At 43.0% G+C, this 26,371-nt stretch overlaps 1 protein-coding gene across 1 annotated transcript in view; it reads left to right on the top strand.

Annotated features, from left to right (window-relative positions):
• The window catches only part of LOC311225913 (uncharacterized protein), a gene marked incomplete at its 3' end in the record, with an annotated part of 53,887 nt that extends 28,798 nt beyond the window's left edge, over positions 1-25,089 (top strand). Inside the window, exons 2-3 of the mRNA XM_084311304.1 lie at positions 4,313-4,993; positions 24,965-25,089. Coding sequence (XP_084167430.1) covers positions 4,414-4,993; positions 24,965-25,089 — 705 coding nt within the window. The 5' untranslated portion in view covers positions 4,313-4,413. The remainder of the gene's footprint in view (positions 1-4,312; positions 4,994-24,964) is intronic.
• Between the last annotated feature and the right edge of the window lie 1,282 nt (positions 25,090-26,371).

The following is a 26,371-nucleotide window of genomic DNA, read 5'->3' as shown; positions in this document are numbered from 1 at the left end:
TGGAGCAGCTAACCTGAGGAGAAAAAAATAGTCTAGCTTAACCTCTCCAGTTGATTTCCTGGTATCAATGGTCTGTAAAACAACACAGGGAGAGAAGGGCTGCTCATCATCACCAAGAGGGGGCTCCATATAATTATTATCAAACAAATGACCGGCTTCAGAAGATTTGCCTATTAAAGGCCAGACAAATCTCTTTCTGCTCAGATATTAGACAATAAAATTTTATTTGGCATTCACTACCTCAGATGCACATTTATTTCTAAATTGCCTAAATAGTGACAGATGGGAAGGGTCTCTCCAGAGTGTCTGTGTGTTCCTTTCTCTAAATAAATCACATAGCTCAGGTGAGAACCACAGGGTTAATCTATCTTTTATCCTCATTTATTTAAAAGGAGCATGTTTATTGATGACTGAGAGAGAGAACAACATCAGGGGTGTCTTTTGGAAATAGTGTGAGATTTTGTGTTCTGTAGTCTGGAGTTTTTGATACATGCTGTGGGGCAGTGATCTCTGATTCTCAACTCAAATACTCTGCAAGCTGAATTATTATTACATCTATTTTAGAAAATCGAATCAATTGAGGTGGATTTAGCCATGTTTTTCAGGTTTGGCCTGGTGGGTTCAGTAACCAGCTGGGGAAGATATAAATTACCACTAACCTCCTTAACCTGTTCCACCCGACGGGGTCGGTACCGACCCCAAAATGGCATCTGGTCATAAATCAATATTTTTCAGTGTTGCATATCTTTTGCGATTTTTTTATCAAACGTTTTCAAGTATTAACATCACTAACATGTCACAAAAGCATGTAGAATGTATATTATCATCAATACGTTAGTTTAGCAATAAGTTAAAAGTGCCATTAGATAGTTTTAACTTCTCGATTTGCTGAAGTCTATTGCAAGACTGTGACCATTTTGGAAAATTTGAATCATGGGAATTGTAGTTTTTTTGCAGCCATTTTGTCGAGGGTATGCATAGCTGTGGATCAGCATGGGAATTATTCCGAACTACACTTCCTGGCAGTTTCTGTGGGGGTTCAAAGTTCAGCGTTCTGAATGAATTATTTCAATAACTGTTATTATTCGGGATAATAAGCCACAAAAGGTAACGTTTTTGACAAATATTGAAACGCAGTTAGTTTCTCCTCCATATTGTTAGCATGTAGCAACAATTAGATCTGAAATTAGTTTAAAAATGGTTGCACTGTGGTGAAAATAAAAAGGTACAGTAAATTACAGTAGATATCATTATCTGTTCTTATGCACGCCTGGTGATACTAAATCCAAATTGAACTCGGGCATTTGAAAGATAATATATGTATATATATAAATGTGCGAATTGGCTATAACAAGGTCATTTATAAGCATCATATTCTATAATAATATTTCAAATTGCATTGGTCCGGACGGGAGAATTCAGTACTGTATACCTTCGGATTAATCATCTTCCCTTTATTAATTTCCTAAGATTTTTTGTACACATGATCTCAAGAAGGTACTGAACGAGATCAGTGGCAGTTTTTTAAGTTTGGTCATTATTATCATGGTGTTATTCACTGTCAAAGATGCAAAGAAAAATCATAATTCATATTCTCCTTTGTTTCATCACAATTTAACACATTGGTCGCCAAAATCGCTTTCCAGCGTTATTGCCCGCCATGCGTTGACCGCCAACATCGCTGTACAGCGTTTTTTAGATCAATGTTTCATTTTTTCGCCATGGCATTCATAATTCATCCACCCAACCCCCGGTGCCCTAGCGGGACCCTAGATGGGACTGCAACGGCTCAATACCGCCGCCTGGTGGATGGTCGGGGGAGTTACACTTTCAAAAACCGGATGTTGTCATCGGTGCATCAAGGAAATTCCTCCGGCAGTCACATCTCGCTACGGGACTCCTGACAAACACTATAGTACATATGGATCGCTGCCATAACGCAATAATCTATATGATTTCGGCGTTTATTACGCCATACAAACCGGAAATGGATCTAGGTGATCGGCGTTGAATAATTGGGATCTTTCTCCGCCAGTCTCATCGGCGCACGGTAATGGGGCAGTAACGTTATTTTCAACCCGATTGTGCATTTCCTTGTTTGCGAACAGTCTGATCAATATAACAACCTATAGTAAATAAAGCCGTTAGTGACGATCAAGGAATTATAAACGACCCCCCCCCCCCCTTTCCTACACGCATGATGAAGCATAATGTATACCGATCATGTACATTTGAATTTTTTAATATAGCGTGTATGGGAAAGAAACAGCAATCGATAATTATGCTTCAGGGCCTATAACTACTGTTTTTGGAATTACAGCAGAAAAGATTAAAAACATACTTATATTCTCGAAGGTATTAACACAACAATGTATGAATGAAAAAGTATAACGTTCCCACATCCTGAACGATAGATAATCGATGTTGAATGGGTCATAGTAATGTCAATATAGCAATACAATTTAAAAAGTTATAGCCCTGCAAAGAAGGTAAACATCTCCATAGGCTTTCAACAGTGGCAGAGAGTGGTATAAGATGGGCACAACCCCCGGCGCCCAATGTGTTAAGCAAGCCTAGTAATAGACACAATATTTCTGACACTGTGAATACATTCCCTGAGGTCCATAGATGTCCCTAAATACCAAGAATATGCAAACGGACCTTGTAGAAGTGGAGCAATATTTCATTTACCTAGGTATATATTTTAGGCAAAAATATTCCACGGGTGGAACAGGTTAAAGTAGTTGGAGGCATTACTTAACCAATTAACATTAAAATCACCAAAGACAATCATCTCAATGTCTGAATAATGGTAACTCTGCTAGTTATCTTATTTGTTTTTTCTTGTTGTTACTATACACAGATTTTTTATGTATTTTATTATATTTTTTCAATTTTATTTCTTATTTTCCTTGTACAGTGTCCTTGAGTCTGAGAAAGGCGCTTCTCTCTTAAAATCCAATCTATTATTATTATTAGTTTATCAATGGAGCTGATGTCACATGATTCAGTTAACACTAAAATATCAGAATCAATCTGAGGGACCAGAATCTTCAGATGATCCATATTTTGTTCTTTTACCAGACTCCTTACATTTAAATGAATTAGTCCCAGGCCTTTCCTATGTTTAAAAGAGTGTGGACTAATAAGGCTGATTCAGGTGATAACACAGTGGCATGAAGGAGGGGGAGGGGTCAGTGAGTAGGGTGTGGGATGTAAACAGTCAATCACGTGACTGGACCGCGTGCTGTAAGTTAGCCACTAGCATACGGCTGCTGTTGCGTTTATCTGATCATCTTCAATAATAAAAGGTAGAATTCATCTTTCAGAGGTTTATTCAAAAGTGAACAACAAACAGGAAATTAATACGTTGCAATGGGAAAATTATACATTGCAACGGGCAGAATATACAGTAGCGTGGAGACGCCAAGACATTCTGCCCAGAACAGAGAAAACAAGCGTCTTATTGTCACTAAGCCAATGAAATGGCTTTTCAGAAAATAGTTTCGGACCAAACAAGGACAGGCTTTTTTAAATTATTCTTTTAATAGCAGACTTAAAAGAGGGTCTAGAATTTCAACAGTTCTTCGTTTTAGAACACAGACTCATCTCCTGCCACAACAGGTGGCTGTTGTGAGTCCATATGAATTTGATGACATTCCCTATGTGAGCACAAATAGAATTGCCTTGTGTTAGCAAGAAAGTCTCACACTACCCAGTCTGTTTGGATGGACTCTGTCAGTTCTAAAAAGCAAGGAACATTCCCAAAACAGATTCAAATTGTCAATGAAAGCCATGTTCTGAGCACTGGAGCCAGGTGTGAAGACTGAGGATTCTACTCAACAGGCCAGTGTGGGAATGGGACCAGAGATAAAAACAGACTTTCCACATTAACTTAAAAAGTTAAGAAGAATCTCTGGTCAGCTCAGATTGCTGGCGAGCTAGCATAGACTGTAAACATAACAAGCATAGACTGTAAAAGATGAGATACTCATGTACTTTACTTTATAGCCTTATGTAATAGAAATGTTAAACCTTTGGCCAATATATCATCAAGTGGAATCAGATCCATTCTGGAGGAAAGCTGGGAACCTTTTCCTTCTAAAAGAGGAAGCTTTATGACAACTTGGTAATAGATCTTACCAACTGTAGTCGATACAGATCAATCAAATGTAGCTAGTATCACCCTGATAGCGATATTGGGTATATGATCTGTGCATCCCTATATAGGCCTATTTTTTCAACATGTTACTTTCCTGGCAAGAGTGTAGTGTTTGTAAAGAAATTACATTTAAATTCTTCTTCTTTCTAGACTCCCTTGCCTTACAACTGTTTATCTGTGAAGAGGAGGTTCCCCCTGAGCAGCAGGAGAGGAGCCCCAGTCTGGACCAGGAGGAGCCAGAGCCCCTACAGATGAAAGGGGAACAGGAGGAACTCTGGACCAGTCAGGAGGGAGAGCAGCTCCAAGGTCTGCAGGAGGCTGATATCATCAAGTTCACATTCAACCCTGTCTCTGTGAAGAGTGAACATGATGAAGAGAAACCACAGTCCTTGTGGTTTAACCAAATCAAGGACACAGAGCCCGTACAGATTAAAGAGGAACATGAGGAACTCTGGACCAGTCAGGAGGGAGAACACCTCCAAGGTTTGCAGGAGGCTGATATCATGAAGGTCACATTCAAACCTGTCTCTGTGAAGAGTGAACATGATGAAGAGAAACCTCAGTCCTTGTGGTTTAACCAAATCAAGGACACAGAGCCCCTACAGATTAAAGAGGAACAGGAGGAACTATGTCAAGATCTAGAGGAGTCTGATAGGTGCAAGATGATCTTACATCCTGTGAAATATGAAAACTATAGTGAGAATACTCTGTCCTCACAACTCAGCCAAACCCAGGACCCAGAGCTCCTACAGATTAAAGTTGACCTACATCAAGGGCTGGAAGAAGCGGATCGCTCCAAGATCACAGTAGACCCAGTGAAATGTGAAGATGGTGAAAAGAATGATCAGCCTCTTCAAACCCAAAGGGAGAGAAACGGAGAAGCATACTCTTTACCCAGCACCTCAACTGAACAGATAAAAACAGAACCTGATGCTGAGAACTGTGGAGGATCAGAACCAGCCAGTAACCTAGATCCAGCTGGTGATTTAGAACCAACTAGAGATGGCCAGCTCCTCTCTTCAGACTGTTCGAGAAATGAGACTGATGACAGTGATGATGACAGTCCTGAAACTGAGACTGATGACAGTGATGATGACAGTCCTGAAACTGAGACTGATTACAGTGATGATGTCAGTTCTGAAACTGAGACTGATGACTGTGATGAATGGAAGGAGACTGCAGGGCCAGGTTTGATGACTCTGAAACCAAAGAAGACACAGAAAATACAAAGTTTGTCTAACAGCAGTCCTGGGTTCAGAAAGAAGGGAGATCTGAAGATACACATAAATACGCATATTGGAGAGAAACCATTTAGTTGTTTAGTTTGTGGGAAAGGGTTCAGTATGAAGGGAGATCTGAAGAAACACGAAATAACTCATACAGGAGAGAAAACATTTAGTTGTTCAGTTTGTGGGAAAGGGTTTAGTAGAAAAGAAAGTCTGAAGCCACACATGAGAACTCATACTGGAGATAAACCATTTAGTTGTTCAGTTTGTGGGAAAGGGTTCAATAGGAAAGAAAATCTTAAGAAACACGAAATAACTCATACAGGAGAGAAAACATTTAGTTGTTCAGTTTGTGGGAAAGGGTTTAGTAGAAAAGAAAGTCTGAAGCCACACATGAGAACTCATACTGGAGATAAACCATTTAGTTGTTCAGTTTGTGGGAAGGGGTTCAGTCAGAAAGGAGATCTGAAGAGACACATGATAACTCATACAGGAGAGAAACCATTTGGTTGTTCAGTTTGTGGGAAGGGGTTCAGTCAGAAAGGAGATCTGAAGAGACACATGATAACTCATACAGGAGAGAAACCATTTGGTTGTTCAGTTTGTGGGAAAGGGTTCAGTATGAAGCGAGTTCTGAAGAGACACATGATGACTCATACAGGAGAGAAACCATTTAGTTGTTCAGTTTGTGGAAAAGGGTTCAGTATGAAGGCAGATCTGAAGAAACACATGAGAACTCATACTGGGGGAAAAACATAAGTTCAGTTCAAGCTCGGAGTATACTTGAAAAGAAGAGAGAACAGCTCCCAAAACACAATTTGCAGTATAAACAATAGGAACCCCCATATACTTTGTTTTATGTCATTCCAACAAAGTTGACCAAAGTGCTGTACAAGTCACACAACAGATATTTACACAGATATAAAAAAAAATATGTCGCATAAAAAGGCAGGTCTCTCAAGCTGTGTCAAAACCAAAAATAAAGGTGTTTTGATGATTTAAACACCTGCAGAGTGGGGGAGTTCAAGTTCCTTTTATTGCCACACAAAAATATAGACATCAGGTTCAATGTAACAGAAACCAGATAAACATAAAAGCAGGGGTACATTTAGGAGGAGTTGGAGTTGAGCAGTTGTATGGCCTTGGGGAAGAAACTATTATTGAACCTCACAGTACGACTGCCCAGTGACCTGAACCTCCTACCAGAGGGGAGGTGTTGGAAGAGGTGATGAGCTGGGTGCAGGGGGTCACTAATGATTGTGTTTGCGCGTGTGATGGTGTGATGTTTGTGTATGGAGTCCAGGGTGGGGAGTTTGCAATTGATGATTAGGGTTGGGCATCGTTCGGATTTGAACGATTCCGGTTCCGATTCCGATTCTCCATATCGATTCCTGTTCTAAACTATTCTCGATTCCGATTCTTTGAGGTGCAGGTCAAAACAGGTCACAGCTTATTTCGAAGGAGATTTTTTTTTTTTTTCTTTTTTTTTAAGAAAATCATACTATTCACATTTTCAGTTGACTTGATACAGTTTAATTTGGTTGCTGTACTGTAACTAGGGTATAAAAAAAAAAAAAAAATCGAAATTTAGAATCGAAATTCAAATATGTTACTTCCGGTTCCAGAACCGGAAGTTAGGAACCGGTTCCTATTAGAACCGGTTTTCGGTGCCCAACCCTATTGATGATTTTGGATGCCCTTTTTATGATCCTATCTAGTCTGTGTAGTGTGTGTTTGGGTGTGTTGCCGTACCATACAGTAATGGATAATGATATAATGTTTTGTATTATGGCTGTGTAGAATTGGACCATTAAATTCGTCCTGACCTTGTATTTCCTGAGTTGTCTGAGATGAAATAGTCTTTGATTGGCTGTTTTGAGTAGATGAGTGGTGTGATGGTCCCAGTTTAGTTTATTGTTGATGTATGTTCCTAGGAATCTGAATGTGTCTGTGGCTGAAATGGGTTGATTGTTGATGAGCATGGAGCAGCTCGTTCATGAATGTTGGGGCTGCCACTGCAAAAGCACGGCCCCCCCTAAGCTTCAGCCTGGACTCAGGAACAGCCAGTAGGAGCTGATCAGAGGATCTGAGGGACCTTGAAGGAACATAAGGTTCCAGCAGGTCCGAGAGGTAGACCGGTGCCAAGCCGTTCAGACACTTAGCCAACAGTAAACTCTTAATTTAGATCCTAAAACGCACAGGATGCCAGTACAGGGGAAATGTGCTCTCGCTTCTGTGTACCAGTTTGCAGACGAGCAGCAGCGTTCTGGACTAACTGCAAGCGAGAGAGGGAGGCCTGACTGACACCAACATACAAGGCATTACAATAATCAAGACCAGAGGTCATAAAAGCATGTATAACATTTTCAAAAACATTGAGATAAAAAAGGTTTGACCTAGGACAGCCTCCTAAGCAGGAAAAAGCTCTTTCCCACTACAACATGTATCTGTTTGTCCATCTTAAGGTCACTGTCGATCTTCATATACTGATTATTCTGTATGTGTATATGTTATACTGTAGGTTTCACTTTCTACTGTTGTCTCAGCTACGGAATTCTGGACTAAATTACATCCACCATCAAATATCTTCTGAGACAAACTCTAATCAAATAGGGGTCCATAGCCTAATTTATATCAATTGGGGCCTTAACATGAAAAAGGTTGAGTCCTTAACATGAAGTAGTGCAAAAAAAAGGAAGAATAAAGTAATTTACCGTAATTCCTCTAATAGTAACCGGGTCTCAAATACAAGCCGGGTCTCTATTAATGGCCGGGTGCGCTCTTGAGCTAAGCAATTATAAGGCGGCCTCCTAATACAAGCCGGGTTACTAATATACTGAGCTGCATACTGAGCTAGTTACTTGATTTCACTTTGAAAACATTGAAATGACCAGTGACCACCTGTAATTGCACTGTTTACTATTTCATACAGTACTTGGTTTCAATAAATGAACCCAGTACTTTTTACTGGGTTCAAACTGACACAAAATGTTGATTTATTCATTATGATCCGTTTGAAAATTTGAAATATAGGCCTCCCTCTTATACAGGCCTCCTCCTAATACAAGCCTGGTACCCGCTACAGTTGAAACAAATACAAGCCGGGGTTACTATTAGAGGAATTACGGTAGCTTATGTCCTCTAAATCAGAGGAGGAAGAAGAATGGAGAGTTTAGACAAAGGTGTTTCATATTAACCACCTCCCTATTGACCAGAGGGTTTCATTCTGTCTTGTAGAAAGGACCATTGAAAACGTACGGTTATGTATATAACCATAGTTATATGAGCATAGTGACGCTCAGCGTCATAGTGCAATACTCTTCATATCCAGTATTGAACTGAAATACATTCTCACATGTACCTTTACATACCATCATCTGTCTGGCCACACCCCATCCGCTACCTACATAAGCAGGGGTGTGGCCATACCATCAGCTCCTTCCCAATCTTTCACCACAAGGCAAGATCACGGGGTCCTCAGTGAGTCCTGACGCTGAGCGTCACTATGCTCATATAACTATGGTTATATACATAACCGTACGTTATATATCGCATAGCTCTGCTCAGCGTCATAGTGCAACACAGGAGCAGAGCTGAGCTCGACAAATGTACCCGCTGAGGCCCCCCACAACCATCAGAACCGGGGAGGACCCGAGCCCCCCGAACCTCCCTAGCGGAGGACGGGAGGGAGTCGGATCCGACTGCGCGAAGAGGAGACTTCAACAACTCAACGCACAGGGTGAGCAGACCGTGGGGCGTACCCACGACTACACAAACGCACAACCCGCATGCCACTAGGGAACGAACGGAAGAACAAACCCCTGTTACCACCCCTAATATCACGGGGTCAAGAGCAAAGAAGCCGCGCAGCTCAGTGAGGATTATGTTCTTTGATTTCTCCAGCGCCTTCAACACCATCCAGCCGTCACTGCTAGCGGAGAAGCTCTCCGCGATGCAGCTGGAGCACGGCTTGGTGGCCTGGATCAAGGATTACCTCACTGAGAGGCCACAGTACGTCAGACTAAAGGACAGTCAGTCTGACGTACTGGTGAGCAACACCGGCGCCCCCCAAGGAACTGTGCTGTCACCCTTCCTCTTCACCCTCTACACCTCAGACTTCTGCCGCAACTCAAGCGGGTGTCACCTGCAGAAGTTCTCAGACGACTCCTCCATCGTAAGCTACATCACCGACGATGATGAGGAGGAGTACAGAGCCCTGGTGGAGAGCTTCGTGGGGTGGAGCGACAGCAACCACCTCCAACTCAACACCAGTAAGACCAAGGAGCTGGTGGTGGACTTCCGGAGGGGCAAGAAGAGGCCCCCCCCGATTCCCATCTCCATCCGAGGGGTGGATGTGGAGATGGTGGACTCATACAAGTTCCTTGGGGTACACCTGAACAATAAACTGGACTGGTCGGATAACACAGAGGCCCTCTACAGGAAGGGACAGAGCAGGCTGTTCTTCCTGAGGAGACTCAGGTCCTTCAATGTGTGCAACAGACTGCTGCAGTCTTTTTACCAGTCTGTTGTGGCCAGCATCCTCTTCTATGCTGTGGCATGCTGGGGAGGCCACATCAACTCAAGGGACACCAACAAGCTCAACAAACTGGTGAGGAAGGCTAGCTCCGTGGTGGGAGTCGAGCTACCTAGACTTGAGGTGATGGCAGAGAGGGGGATGATAAGGAAGCTGGCTGCCATCATGGAGAACCCCTACCACCCCCTCTACGACGAGCTAGTCAAGATGAGAAGCTCGTTCAGCCACAGACTCATTCCCCCACGACACTCAACTAACCGCCTCGGACAGTCCTTTATACCAGCGGCCATCAGGCTCCACAACAGTGGGCAGCGACTAGCAGCCTCCAGGCTCCACAACAGGGGGCAGCGACTGCTACCATACATTGACCTGGGACTTATAGGAACCCAAGGAGGACAACCTACACTACCTTAGGCTTACTGCACCTTATGTGGATACTGTGAATAATGTATATTTCAGTGGATACCGTGATACTGTGAATAATGTATACTCAGTAGATAGTAAATTATAACACTACCTTATGCATACTGCACCTTATGTGACACTGTGAATAATGTGAATATTTCTTCAGCTAGTCAGATAGTAAATTATATTGACCATATTGACCAAATTGTTTACACTGCCTGTGTTGTTTTTACTACCTGTACACTGTGTTGTTGTTTTACTACCTGTACCCCCCCCCCTCCCCCATGCTGCTATGATGCCTGAATTTCCCCAAGGGGATCAATAAAGGAATATCTTATCTTAAACCCAACCCCGTGGCAAGGCCGTAGCAGCGGAGCGCGAAGGAGGACCCAGACCCAAAAGGGACTGGACCCCCCTGGAAAAAGGGCCTGGAGAGGCCAATGACGCCACAGCATCGAGACCTCACCAGGCGGTCACTAGTGACACCGCCCCCCACATCGCCAGCTTATTCGGACAGGGCCCATCCAAGAGCAGGCCCTTCCCCCCTATAGCACGCCGCCTAGCTCACTGAACCTGGTATACTCAGGCAGTCGCCCATCCAAGTTCAACCCAGGCCTGAACCTACACAGCCTCCGAAATCGAACGAGATCGGCCGTGTTCAGGTTGGCATGGCTGTAAGCTCGAAGCACTCAAGAGGCTACACCCACAGCGGGAGCAGGCAGTGCACCGGGGAGACGACACCCAGAAGAGGTCGATCCCTCAATCCAGGCAACAGGCACTTGACCTGAGCCTGGAGCACTGCGGACTAGACAGGCGCAAAAGGGGTCTGCTGAAACAGCACCCCGGCGGAAGGGGCGTATGCTGGCATTGTTGTGCACCATGTCACAGCCTCCACAAAAAAAAACCCGACTCTCTAGAGGGGTCGAGGCAGAGAAGGCTGACACGATTGGCAGACATCATGAAACGTGTGGGGGCACACTCAAGCGGCCTACACAGAGAGTAGTGTTGTCAAAAATATTGAAAAATCTATACATATTTTCACAGAAATAAATACGGACATGGGTCCCATACGACGCGGCTGATGGAAAACAACACCCCGTCAACCATGCTCCATAAAAGAGGGGACGGGGAGCGACATACCCTATGATGGGGGGAAAAAACCATGACTCAACAGACCATTACCGGCGAGGAGTCAGGGAACTCCCTAAACAATACCCCGTCAACCTGCTCCATAAAGGAGAGGATGGGGAACCCCCAGAGAGACTTCCCACGTGAGCAATAGATTGAAAAGACATATTGCAACATTGAGCTATGTAACAATTGGATTAGGACTCTCCGAGGAGGAGGCTCTGAAACTCTGAGGAGGCTCCCTCACTGAGAGGGATACTCTGAACTCACCGAGGAGGCTCTGAACTCCCTGAAGAGAAGACTCTGAAACACCCTGAGGAGGAGGCTCTGACCCAATACACACACTACCAGTAGGGAGCAGAGCAGAAGAACAAATGTCTCTACTGCGTTGCATCACCCACCAAGCTCAATACACATACAACAGAGCAGAACTTCTTTTTAAGTTCTACTCACCTTGACAATCTGAGGAGGAGGCTCTGAAACTCTGAGGAGGCTCCCTCGCTGGGAGGGAGGGTCTGAACTCACAGGAGGCTCTGAAACCCCCTGAGGAGGAGGCTCTGAACTCCCTGAGGAGGAGGCTCTGAAACTCCCTGTAACAGAGGTCCATAACATGGAGCCTGAATAACCCACGGAAGTCTTACCAATAGAAACACGCCCAGTGACGTACTCTATGGCGGGGGAATTTCCATGGTCCACCGCCCAATATGGCATGGGACCAGGAAACTCCCCCCTACCCTGTAACGCGCTGATCCAGCAACGTGACAGGAAGCCCGAATGACGGGGGGTTTTAACCCCTGACCAATCAGAAAAAGGGGAGGAAGGTTTTACCAGTTCACCCCTTTATGACCCCTCACCCCTGATACGATGTAATGACAAAGTAGAGCCATGACACCAGTCATAGCATGCTACATGAAGCGTTTAACAGCTTCACATAGACTCATGTGCGAAACCTGCCATCTGAATTTTACAAAGAAAAACACAGACCCAGAGAGGGCCCCTTTAAGAGTCCCGGTACCAGAGCTTACACATGTGACGTCTGTAGGCCAACACCTAACCCAGTTGTGGATCTTAACGACACACACAACCCTCCATCACAACAAAGTCCTCGATTAAATACTGGCCACAGGCCTTGCTAAGTCCACATGATAGCGACCAAAACAATCAGGATCACAACCCCAGCAGAAGCTGAGGGATTACACTGTATCCCCACAAACATAGTGAAACAATATATTGTAAACAAAACATGTTTGAGAGGAGGGGGGGAAGCCCCAGGGAACCGGGGGGGATCACCCCTCCCCACCTTACTCTTGATACGACTAGGTTGAACAGGTACCCCTGTTAATATGTGAACACGCTACCTGTTTATTGTCATCACAGGCTGAGAGAAGGACTCACCCCTCGATCATATGTCACTAAGCATAGCTTTGCATGGTTATTAACCCAACTAGTTGTGAGCTCAACCACGTTAACTAACGTTACATGAACACACAAGGTCTCATCACAACCAAACCAGTTCATTTTTACTTACTATTTTATAGAGAAACTATACCAGCGACAAGACAATTCACACACAACACATGTCGTATCCCCAATGTAGTGAAGCAACATACATTTTGGAAAAAAACATCGTTATTACAAAACATTTAGAAGGGAAGGAAGGAAGAGGCGTTAAGTGTCCAGAAGGACTCTTACCTACACCATGAGCGCAGGCTGAGAGGACTGCAAACACTGGTCTCCATGTTGACGAAAGTCCTTGCTGGCGGGGCAACACGGTGTAGGGCCGACTAACATCCTCTGTCAAAGATGACGTCGTAGTCAGAGTGTTAAGGCCTGCTATTCTCACGGCTAATGTTCAACGGTGTAGCATAAGCTAACAGCCAACTCAGGCCGACTGGTAGCAACAAGCTAACGCTCCTGGCCTAGTGAACGTAACTAGCCAGCGCCGCAGCTAACAGCTAACTGGCTAACAGTTAGCTCACCCAGCTAGCATGCAAGCTAAGCAGCTATCGCCGAACTGCACAACGAGATAACACAATAAGCCAACACTTCAGACAGCCGCCGTCTGACTCCCTCCTCATCCTAAGAGAGAAGAGAAAAAGAAATCAACACAGTTTCCAGAACGGTGATTGACAGATATACAGCGATGTCGGCACAATTCCTTCATAGGCTGCAGCCGACTTGAGCGTGGAGCTTCCGATAACGAAGCACCAAACCCACTTTTCCTCCTGAGGCTAACTTTCAACTTGAAAGATGGGGCCTTCACATGACAGAATCCGCTCGTCCAAAAGATCCCGGTTTTTAACCACAGATCTTGGTCACGGCCCACTAGATTGACTACCGTGGGCTTCAAACCAGGACCCTCTCTCTGCCGTCTAAGAGGCAGAAAAAGGATACTAGCCTGGGGCCGGCTTTCGTAAATTGTGCAGCTAATCCCCCCATAGCAACACAACTGACGCCTGCATCGCAAAATCGTCACTCACCCAGAGAAAGGTAGCTCGCTTCTCACAACAGCCGACGCTCCTCCTGCACAGTCCAGCTGCAGAACCGAAGGTAATACCTGTCCAGCTGCAGCTTGGAGGACTGCAGGTGGGGATTAGACCAGCGACGCGAGCCCCTAATACGAAAATGCCGGTGGAGGTCAGAATGATCATCATCTTCCAGACACCCCAGTGACGAAGACATTATCGCCGTATTTTCTCGAAAATAGTGAGAGAGAAAACAAAGATATAATGTCAACGTAGCTCCTTGATCTTCTACTTTCTTCAAAAAATTCAGCAAACTTCAAAGTGTGGTACTTTGCAGACACTTGACGTGGTGAAAATTGAAGAAGGAGCTGATGGTATGGCCACACCCCTGCTTATGTAGGTAGCGGATGGGGGTGTGGCCAGACAGATGATGGTATGTAAAGGTACATGTGAGAATTTATTTCAGTTCAATACTGGATATGAAGAGTATTGCACTATGACGCTGAGCAGAGCTATGCGATATATAACTCCTGTGTCATCTTGGATTTAATTCTGGATCCTTGTTCATTAAAGTGGACGCTAGTTAGCCTACAGACCAGGCATGCTAAGAAGTAAGTAAGCTAGCTAGCCCTCCCTTTGCCCCTAGTCCTCAGTTGTATGTTATCCTATGGGTCTGAAACAGACGAGAATACTAAAGACCAAAATGGCTTTTAAAGTCACACTGTGTGTGTGTCAGGGTCTCATCATCATGCAATGAATTCCTGGTCATAACATGAAAGTATAGGAATAATCCTATTTTTTCTGTTTCTCTTCACTAGGCATGTGTTAGCTCAGCACAAGCCTTGCACATCCACACCATGCCAGAGCCGGGATGCTGTGAGGGGAGCTGTTGGCTAGTAAAGACAAAATAATATTTGTCCTAATATTAATGTACTTGAATGGCATTGCCAGGAATTGCATGATGAGAGACGAAACCAACACACTGAGTCAAAGTAACTTTATAAAATGTTTTACCGGGAGGCTTCTTTGTTTGCTACATATCGATGTGTGTGCGTCAGACACACATCCACGCAGGCTAAATCAGTGGTTCTCAACTGGTCTAGCCTCGGGACCCAACATTTTCCTTAGTCATTAAGTCGCGACCCAAAATTTTTAACCACTATGATTTATGTAAAAAAAATATATTTGCAGTAATACATCTTTCAAAACATGAAATAAACACAAAAAAGTGCAACAAAAGTGCAACTATTGCTAAAAACCCAATGAAATAAAATAATAATAAATAATATATGCTTCTTAGCAGATTTCTTAGCTTAACATAACATACCTAAGTTTGGGGGAACTAATGAGATAACTGGGGTTGCAACAAAAGTGCAACTAGGGCTAAAAACCCAATGAAATAAAATAATAATAATAATAAATAATTATGCAGACTTCTTAGCTTAACATAACAGACCTACAGTAAGTGGGGGTACTAATGGGATAACTGGGGTTGCAACAAAAGTGCAACTAAGAGCTAAAACACAATGAAATTAAATAATAATAATAATATATCCTTCTTAGCAGATTTCTTAGCTTAACATCCCAGGGAACTAATGGGATAACTGGGGATGTTGTTTGCTCCTGACAAGAGTCTCAAAGTCTGGGGTGATGGTAGACAAAGCAACTCTGAGGTCATGCTCAATGTCCAATCTGTTCCTCCGCTTTGTCTTCAGCTGGACCAGAGCTGAGAAGCCACTTTCACAAAGATGGGTAGTGAAAAAAAAATTATATATAAAAAAAAAAAAATTTAACACACACATCCGCGACCACACACACATCCGCGACCCACTCAAAATGGCCCCGCGACTCACCAGTTGAGAAACACTGGGCTAGATGGTAGGTTAGCCAAAGGATGCTACGTGCCGACTAAATGATGCTAGTTTTTTTTACCTCTGCTCTTTGATTGCTTTTAAATACAGCACATATGGTACTAGGTCACAGCATTACTTAGCTTAGCTATAGATACACCTCATGTAAAAAATGAGCTTGGCAAACCTGGTTTTAAATATTATACCCCAGACAAATGGAATGAACTTGAACACATGCAATGAATGCACCTTGAAGTTAGAACATTTCATTCCGTTAGAAGATAAAACATTTTTTAACTCTTGATATTTTAGTTGGAATATTTTCGCCTAAAATATATGCCTAGGTAAATGGAATATTGCTCCACTTCTACAAGGTCCATTTGCATATTCTTGGTATCTAGGGACATCTATAGACCTCAGGGAATGTATTCACAGTGTCAGAAATATTGTGTCTATTACTACACTTGCTTAAATTGTGATGAAACAAAGGAGAATATGAATTATGATTTTTCTTTGCATCTTTGACAGTGAATAACACCATGATAATAATGACCAAACTTAAAAAACTGCCACTTATCTCGTTCAGTACCCTTTTGAGATCATGTGTAAATCTAAGGAAATTAATAAAGGCAAGATGATTAAACCGAAGGTTCTGTAGATACAGTACTGAATTCTCCCATCCGGACCAATGCAATTTGAAATATTATTATAGAATATAGAATATGATGCTTATAAATTACCTTATTATAGCCAATTCGCACATTTATATATATATATACATATATTATCTTTCAAATGCCCGAGTTCAATTTGGATTTAGTATCACCAGGCGTGCATAAGAACAGATAATGATATATTTTTTATTTTCACCACAGTGCAACCATTTTGAAAACAATTTCAGATATAATTGTTGCTACAGTTACAGCATTGCAAATTGAGGTCCCTCCTACCGCCATTCCAACGGCCTCTACCGCCCGTTAACGGCCCTCGTCAAATGGTTTTATTAGGGTGGGTGCGGCTTCTGTTTTGTGCCGCCAGGAGGCGCAAAGTCAAGTTGGAATTATATCCATCCAGCGCACCGAAGACCCGCCCCTACTCTGCCTCATGTTTACAAAATCAGCTGTTTAGCCATTAGCCATTAGCTGCTAAACTAGCGTTAGAGTCGAGGAAAAGCAATTGATGCTTTGGATCTAATGAACAAGGGCATATTGGACTTTGTTACACAGCTGTACTCAAGTGGATTTCGTGGAGGGGCGTTTATAGGTAAGTGCAAAATAACTATAACTCACCAAGAGCTAACGTTAGCTACCGGTGTGGATCAGCGTTGGAATTTTTCCGAACTACACTTCCTGGCAGATTATGTGGGGGTTCAAAGTTCAGCGTTCTGAATGAATTATATCAATAACTTATTATTTGGGATAATAAGCCACAAAAGGTAACGTTTTTGACAAATATTGAAACGCAGTTTGTTTCTCCTCCCTATTGTTAGCATGTACAGATGGGGCACTGGAAAACGAGGCCTCTCCCGCCGGTAGCAAGCTAGATGCCGGTGGTTGACGCAAGATGATGTCTGCTGACGCTGCTCTGCCTGGTTCAACCAGTAGGGGGAGTCGAGTTACACGGTGGAGAGAGGGAGCTATTCTACAATCTGTGTGTGTGTGTGTGCATGCATCCAGCGCACCGAAGACCCGCCCCTACTCTGCCTCATGTTTACAAAATCAGCTGTTTAGCCATTAGCCATTAGCTGCTAAACTAGCGTTAGAGTCGAGGAAAAGCAATTGATGCTTTGGATCTAATGAACGAGGGCATATTGGACTTTGTTACACAGCTGTACTCAAGTGGATTTCGTCGAGGGGCGTTTATAGGTAAGTGCAAAATAACTATAACTCACCAAGAGCTAACGTTAGCTAGCCGCACACCGGTAGCTAACGTGATAGCTAATACTAATGTTTCATACTGTATACACTTGATAACTCTGGTGATGTGCTGCTCTCACTCTCGCAACTGTGTGTATGTGGGATATGAGGACTGTGTGTAACTAGGAGGGATATGAGGACTGCGTAACTAGGAGTGATATGCATTAGCTATTTATAGTCTGTGTCTATTTTCATGTCATTTTCCATACCCAGTTCTCTTCTCTAATGGCTATTTTCTTTTTATGTTGCAGGTACCTGTCAAACTGGAGACTATTTCCACTCCATCGCCATCAATTTTCAAGTTTCATTAATAGTTGTCATACAGAAGTACAGAATACTTTTATACAAAATGCTTGTGTGCAAGACAAGATAAGTATGAAATAAAATAACATAGTATAGCATGTAAATTAGAAGTAAAAAAAATGAGGTCAGTGTTCAGTATAGACATATGTACAATGTTCGATGCAGAATAGACGTAACTGAGTTACCATATAATATACAATACTATGCAGTGTACTAATATACAATACTATATAGTGCAAGGCAGAAATGGGATGAGGTGCAATTTAGGTACAATTTACAGTAGGTGTACGAGTTGTAGTGCAAATCCTTTATCAATAAATATAAAGTGTGTTTGTGTGATCTAAAGTGTGGAGAGTGGGTGCTGCAGTGTTTTGTTTGTTTAAGTGAGTGTGCGTGTGTGTGCTGTGTGCATTTGATGGTTGTTGCATAGTGTTTATTGTTCGTTTAGCAGCCTGATGGCCTGGGGATAGAAGCTTCTTCTGAGTCTTTCTGTGCTCGCCTTAAGACTCCAGTATCGCTTGCCTGACCGCAGCAGTTCAAAGAGGCAGTTGTTCGGGTGGCTGGAGTCCTTGATGATTCTCTTAGCCTTCCCCCTGCACCGCTTGTTGTAAATGTTCTGGAGGGTGGGAAGCCCCCCTCCAATTGTGCGTTCGGCTGAACGTGTCACTCTTTGTAGTCTGCTACGGTCTTGTGCAGTGCTATTCCCAAACCAGGAGGTGATGTTGCCAGTCAGGATGCTCTCTATTGTACATGAGTAGAAGTTCCTAAGGATCTTCTGACTGACTTGGAACTTCCTTAGGCGCCTGAGGAAGTAGAGGCGTTGTCGTGCCTTCTTCACAACACTGTCAATGTGTGTGGTCCATGTCAAGTCCTCGGATATGTGGGCTCCGAGGTACTTGAAACTGTTCACTCTCTCAACCGGTGCCCCGTCGATGCTGAGGGGGCTGTAGTCCCTGACCCACGCCTCCTAACGTCCACAATCATCTCCTTTATTTTGCTGACATTCAGGGAGAGGCAGTTCTCCTGACACCACTGTGACAGATTCTCTACCTCTTCCAGGTAGGCCCTCTCGTCGTTGGCAGAGATCAGGCCCACCACTACTGTGTCATCAGCAAATTTGATGATTGTGTTGTTGTTCCGCTGTGCCACGCAGTCATGTGTGTACAGGGAGTAGAGGAGGGGGCTCAGAACACAGCCCTGGGGGGCCCCTATGTTGAGCGTGATGGATGAGGAGGTGCAGTTGCTTGCTCTTACCACCTGGGGTCTGCCCGTCAGGAAGTCCAAGACCCACTGGCAGAGGTCATAGTTCAAGCCCAGGTCCCTGAGCTTGGCTATGAGTTTGGAGGGGACTATGGTATTGAATGCTGAGCTGTAGTCGATGAACAGCATTCTCACATAGTTCCCCTGCCTCTCGTCCAGGTGTGATGCTGCTGTGTAGCACATGGGCTATGGCGTCCTCCGTGGACCTGTTGGGGCGATATGCAAATTGCAAGGGGTCCAGGTTGATGGGGAGGGAGGAACAGATGTAGCCCTTCACTAGCTTCTCAAAGCACTTCATGGCTATGGAGGTGAGGGCTACAGGGCGGTAGTCGTTGAGGCAAGCGGGCGTAGATTTTTTGGGTACAGGGATGATGGTGGACTTCTTCATACAGGTGGGGATGACAGCCTGTTCCAAGGACAGCTACAGAGTGGGGTTTTGGCACTGTGGCAAGGATTTTGCAATACAATGTTGAGCTACTACTTAAAGGCACTGGGTCCTATGTACAATATATATAGTTTTACTGCTATGCCCCTATGCTATAATTGCTATTACTAACTATATTATGCATTAATCACAACAAGTTATTTTCTTAAAGTGACCTATGGTGTGAGCGAGTGCACTGTGTTCATGTGTTTTTAAGTTAGACCCACATTAAAGTCAAGAGAACTACTATTTGGATGGTATCTGTGTCAATGATTCCATTCAACCAAAGTGAGTATCACTGTATTATACTACAACTCTATACATACATCTGAGTAGTGATTAGCACTATTACTCAGTAGTACTAATTTATATATTTTACAGTTTAATCACCTGTTCATTGTATATCACTATTGCACTTTACTGTTACATTTGCACTCTCAAAATTAGATTAGATTCAAATGTACAGCACACCATATACTGATATAGTGGAATATACTATTCATAAATCATATACCATAATGTATACCATCTTGTTGCGCGCTCCTGGCCACCGCAGTGTCATGATTAATTGAAAATGGGGGACCCTGATGTAAACAAGACGAAAGTCTTTCTCTAGTCTGCATCCCCTTAACAATTGTGTGTATTGAGCTGTACTGTATTGTACCCACTGTATTGAAACACAACATAGCAAGACGTAGCAGACTTTTTTTATTACATTGGATCTCACAGCTAGGCTACAGATGTAAACTCCTAGTTTTTATCTTTGGCAGCCTAGGGCATGTGCACAAGTTGGTTGTGAGGGGCCTACAAATAGCCGGTCTCCCCAAAAGGAAGGCCAAGCAGTTAGCCAGGTACTGCTCAGTATCAGCTATTATAGGAAGCCGCTCAATAAAAAAATAAATAAATAAAAGAAATCCAAGATGGCAGCATCCACATTGTCTGTGCTGAATGTTTGTTAGTGTTTGGTATTTCTTTGTTGGTTTTTAGTACTTTTAAACATTCATTTTTAAAACCTTTTTACCTTTAGTAAGTAGTAGTCATCATTTGATCAACAAGAGAGCTCGTAGGGACCACTCTTCATCTTCTCCATCTGACCCCCAGCCCGGGAACAAGAGAGCTCGTAGGGACCACTCCTCCCCCAGTTCACCTCGGCAGCGCTCTCCTGTACATCAACCCTCATGGTCTGCACTCGCACCGTCGCCGCCGCCCCCCTCCTCCTCCATGGACCCTGGGGGACCTGTTGTCTACCCTGTCCCAGTGGCAGCTGAAAATCACCCAAGGCTTTCCATCTATGATGGAGGTTTCCATGAGGGCAAACCCAAAGTCCTCTTGATTGGTGACTCCATCATCGGGTCTATTAAACTTCCCTGTGCAATATCATACTGTTTTTCTGGTGCTAAGGTGACTGATCTTATGGAACGGGTGCCCTCTATCATTGAGAGTCATCCCTCTGTTCACACTGTGATTTTACATGTAGGGACCAATGATGTGTTATCCAGGCAATCGACCAAACTTCAATCTGTCTCTGGCATTAACCATAGAGAGCCTAGGAAAACACTGTCCTCTCCGGTCCTATTCCATCTTTAAGACATGGCTCTGAGCATTTTAGTCGCCTTTTTAGTCTGCATTGCTGGTTGCAGACTTTATGTACTGCCACTGGCCATACCTTCATTAACAACTTCGACACGTTTTGGAGGGGTGGCTATTTATGTAAAGTCTATTTTTTCTGTGACTATTTTAAACACTAACAATTCCAAAATGTTTTGAAATCCTTGTTTTAAACATTTATTTGGGACCCAATAATTCTGTTAATGTGACTGGAGTCTATAGACCCCCATCAGCCGATGTTAACTCTATTGATAGGATAGCAGAGTTACTATCTCAGTACTCAAATGTTGAACTGATAGTTCTAGGGGATTTTAATATTGATTGGCTTAGTAATGATTCAAACCATCTTAGAGACATTAGTAGTAGCATTGGCTTATCTCAGTTGGTTACTGAACCCACCAGGCCAAATCTAAAAGATTATTCTAGGTCAAGTATAATTGACTTAATGTTTTCTAATAAGACTGATAAAATTAGTGCTTGTGGTGTTTTTGAATTAGGTGTTAGTGATCACTGTCCTATAGCTTGTGTTAGAAACTCTCGATTAGAGAAATCACAGTCTCGCATTATTAACAAAAGGAATATGAAAAACTTTAGTGATCAGGCTTTTTTAATTTACCTATTCCATAGCGACATCCACTACACATTGGAGATTCCCGATGTCGAAGTAGCACTCAACTTTTTTTCAAAAACCTTTCTCTCAATTGCTAATAAACATGCACCTTATAAAAGGCTTAGAATAAAAAATTTATTAATCCCTTGGTTCACACCTGAATTATCTGCCTTGCTTAAGGAGAGAGATAGAGCCTGGTCACTTGCCAGACGCTCTGGTGATCAGTCTCACTGGGCAGCATTTAGACGGCTCAGAAATAAAGGTACAGCATCTGTGAGAATGGCTAAAGTTGAGTATCACTTAGAACTAGTAACCAGCTCCTACTCAGATCCTGCTAAATTTTGGAAGGCGGTGAATTTAAATAAGACCAGAACCACAATTTCCCTCCCTACAGAGATTAGAAAGGGTGAATCCTTGATCTCGGAACAAAAAGAGGTCTGTTTAGCCATAAACCAACATTTTATCGAAGCTGGTCATCTATTTGAGAATAGCCATGTAGGGCCACCAGGTGGACAGGATCCGGAGCCCTGTACATTCCCTGTGCAGATAGGAAATGTTTTTCAGTTGAATTTACAACCCTTGTCTGTAAACTCTGTTCTTGAGGCACTTCAAGCCATTGATACCAGGAAATCAACTGGAGAGGATGGGTTGGATCCCTTTTTCCTCAAACTAGCTGCACCATTGGTTTCAAAGCCAATAACACACATATTTAATCTCTCACTACTAACAGGTGTGGTTCCTGTTGCCTGGAAAACAGCCCATGTGACCCCCTTGCATAAAGGGGGGGATAAAAGTGACCTAAATAATTACAGACCAATCTCCACGTTATCCTGTCTAGCAAAAATCCTGGAGTCATTGGTAAACAACCAACTTAAAACATTCATCACAAAACACTCATATTAAACCCACACATGTTCTAATGTTGATGCCAACACTGACAATGTATTTTCAAATTAGAGTTAAGAATGGGAATCATCGGGCACCAGAGGAGATGCTTGTCAGAAGAATGTGCCACTCCGAATGTTAATGCCTGAGCATATGTCCACGCATGCATCGTCGTCATGATGCAATCAGTGGAATTAAACTAGGAGCCAATAGAAATTATCAAATTGTCCTTAATCTGACAGGCAGATTATTCTACCCCATGCAAATACTAACAGTATGCAAAGAACAGTGGGCGTGTTTACCTGCTGTAAAACCCACTTGAAGCCGTTTAGACCAGTGTTTCTCAACTGGCATGACCTCAGAGTTGCTTTGTCTACCATCACCCCAGACTTTGAGACTCTTGTCAGGAGCAAACAACACCCCCAGTTATCCCATTAGTTCCCTGGGATGTTAAGCTAAAAAGTCTGCTAAGAAGCATAATTATTTATTATTATTATCATTTTATTTCATTGGGTTTTTAGCCCTAGTTGCACTTTTGTTGCAACCCGTTATCCCATGTCTGGATTATATATTGCAAAGTTCATCCTTCCTCTGCAGAGTTCAAATAAAGCTGACTTGACCTGACTTGAAAAAAACAGTGTTGAGACAACCCCCCCCCACCTCCAATGTACACCCCCCCCACCTACCCACCTATTAACACCTCATCAAGGAGAGGGGGCAGGGAGGTGTCAAATGCGTCTGGTTGATATGGTCACAGTTCCATCCTAGAGGCTAATCTTTCCTGTGACAAAATGGCATCCAATGTAATAAAAAAAGTCTGCTACATCTATACATTTATGACATACTAGATTTGCAAATACAGTACTGTTTGTGATACAAAAATAGTACTTTATCATGGTCTGATCACATAAACAAAAAGTGTGGGCTTCTGCTTCAAAACAGTTGCTAAATAGGTTGTACAAAATAAGGCAGCAAGACTCGTTCTTGGTTGTTCATATAGGACTAGTGTTGTTCAAATGCATGAACGTCTTAGTTGGCGGAGTGTTGAGAAAATACTTTCTGCCAACTTATTAATTTGTTTTCATAAAGTGATCACAACACAGTCCTAAATATAGCACGGATAAAATAATTTCGCAGCTCAAATGTGCACATGCATTTTACCAGAGGGGCAAGTAGAGGGCAGATTATTCTACCCCATGCAAATACTAACAGTATGCAAAGAACAGTTTTATATACTGTAGGGCTATCAGGGCATGGAATTATCTTCCAAGTGACATACGTGACATAAGAGGTGTAGCAAGCTTAAAAAATTAATTAAAATCTTACATGTGAGCCAATATTGATAATGTTGAGTTATGCAATATGTTACCGTTGATGTATATATTTAGATATAATTTGTTTGTGTGTTAATGTTGTTGTGTTTCCTCGGTTGGTACGTCTTGCTATGTTGTGTTTACTTTCAATACAGTGGGTACAATACAGTACAGCTCAATACACACAATTGTTAAGGGGATGCAGACCAGAGAGACTTTTGTCTTGTTTACATCAGGGTCCCCCATTTTCAATTAATCATGACACTGCGGTGGCCAGGAGCACGCAACAAGATGGTATACATTATGGTATATGATTTATGAATAGTATATTCCACTATAGCAGTATATGGTGTGCTGTACATTTGAATCTAATCTAATTTTTGAGAGTGCAAATGTAACAGTAAAGTGCAATAGTGATATACAATGAACAGGTGATTAAACTAAAGAGGCTGGGCGGAGGTGCTCGGAGCAGACATGACCCCCAGTCCCTGCTCCAAGAGGGTCCTCTACCCCTGCTTCTGCCTGCAGAGAACCTGTAACACAGACAAAACACAAACATGTTCATCTCCTCATAATGCATAGACAATCACATTATATGTTAGCATGCATCTCCTCATAATGCACAGACAATCACATTATTTTACACCACAGCATATATCAAATCTATCTTACCATTGTGACAGGGTCCTTTGATTCAGCTCGTAGAGCTGGATACTGGTCTGGGCTACCAGTCTCGGGCTGGCCAGCACTGCCTCACGGATAGGGCCAGGCCACATCTTAAATGACACTGTTAAAATACAGGCCCACGCTCTTGAATGAATCAATGTTGGCACAAAAGTCACTTGAAGCGATGTTTGTCTGGTGTCTCACCACAGACCCGCTTGACAAGGGAGCACTAAACCATGCTGGCACATTGTGGCTGTGTTTGCTACTGGACAAGATGATCTGTGAGTCTCTTCACATTGTGGCTGTGTTTGCTACTGGACAAGATGATCTGTGAGTCTCTTCACATTGTGGCTGTGTTTGCTACTGGACAAGATGATCTGTGAGTCTCTTCACATTGTGGCTGTGTTTGCTACTGGACAAGATGATCTGTGAGTTTCTTCACATTGTGGCTGTGTTTGCTACTGGACAAGATGATCTGTGAGTCCCTTCACATTGTGGCTGTGTTTGCTACTGGACAAGATGATCTGTGAGTCTCTTCACATTGTGGCTGTGTTTGCTACTGGACAAGATGATCTGTGAGTCCCTTCACATTGTGGCTGTGTTTGCTACTGGACAAGATGATCTGTGAGTCGCTTCACATTGTGGCTGTGTTTGCTACTGGACAAGATGATCTGTGAGTCCCTTCACATTGTGGCTGTGTTTGCTACTGGACAAGATGATCTGTGAGTCGCTTCACATTGTGGCTGTGTTTGCTACTGGACAAGATGATCTGTGAGTCCCTTCACATTGTGGCTGTGTTTGCTACTGGACAAGATGATCTGTGAGTCGCTTCACATTGTGGCTGTGTTTGCTACTGGACAATATGATCTGTGAGTCGCTTCACATTGTGGCTGTGTTTGCTACTGGACAAGATGATCTGTGAGTCGCTTCACATTGTGGCTGTGTTTGCTACTGGACAAGATGATCTGTGAGTCTCTTCACATTGTGGCTGTGTTTGCTACTGGACAAGATGATCTGTGAGTCTCTTCACATTGTGGCTGTGTTTGCTACTGGACAAGATGATCTGTGAGTCCCTTCACATTGTGGCTGTGTTTGCTACTGGACAATATGATCTGTGAGTCGCTTCACATTGTGGCTGTGTTTGCTACTGGACAAGATGATCTGTGAGTCTCTTCACATTGTGGCTGTGTTTGCTACTGGACAAGATGATCTGTGAGTCCCTTCACATTGTGGCTGTGTTTGCTACTGGACAAGATTATCTGTGAGTCGCTTCACATTGTGGCTGTGTTTGCTACTGGACAAGATGATCTGTGAGTCGCTGTTAAGACGCCCTAGTGTCTGAGCTGTATACTATTTTTTTTTTTTTTTTTATATATTTTTTTTATTATTGCAAAACAAAAAATTATTAAAAGTCAGTACTCAACACACAATGCATAATGAAACTTTCAGTAAAGGTGGTTATAATATATGCAAGTACAGAAACAGGATAAAACAAAAATAGTCTATAATAACATTTTAACCGTATACAGTGTATATCCAGCGAAATTACAATTATATAAATGTTAGTATATAATATACCCCTAATACCTATTTTCTAAAACCCTACACACATATGC

Source organism: Notolepis coatsorum, assembly GCF_963971535.1.
Source record: "Notolepis coatsorum genome assembly, chromosome: 3".
Taxonomy (NCBI): Eukaryota; Metazoa; Chordata; class Actinopteri; order Aulopiformes; family Paralepididae; genus Notolepis; species Notolepis coatsorum.
This window is presented reverse-complemented; position numbering and strand designations above follow the sequence as displayed.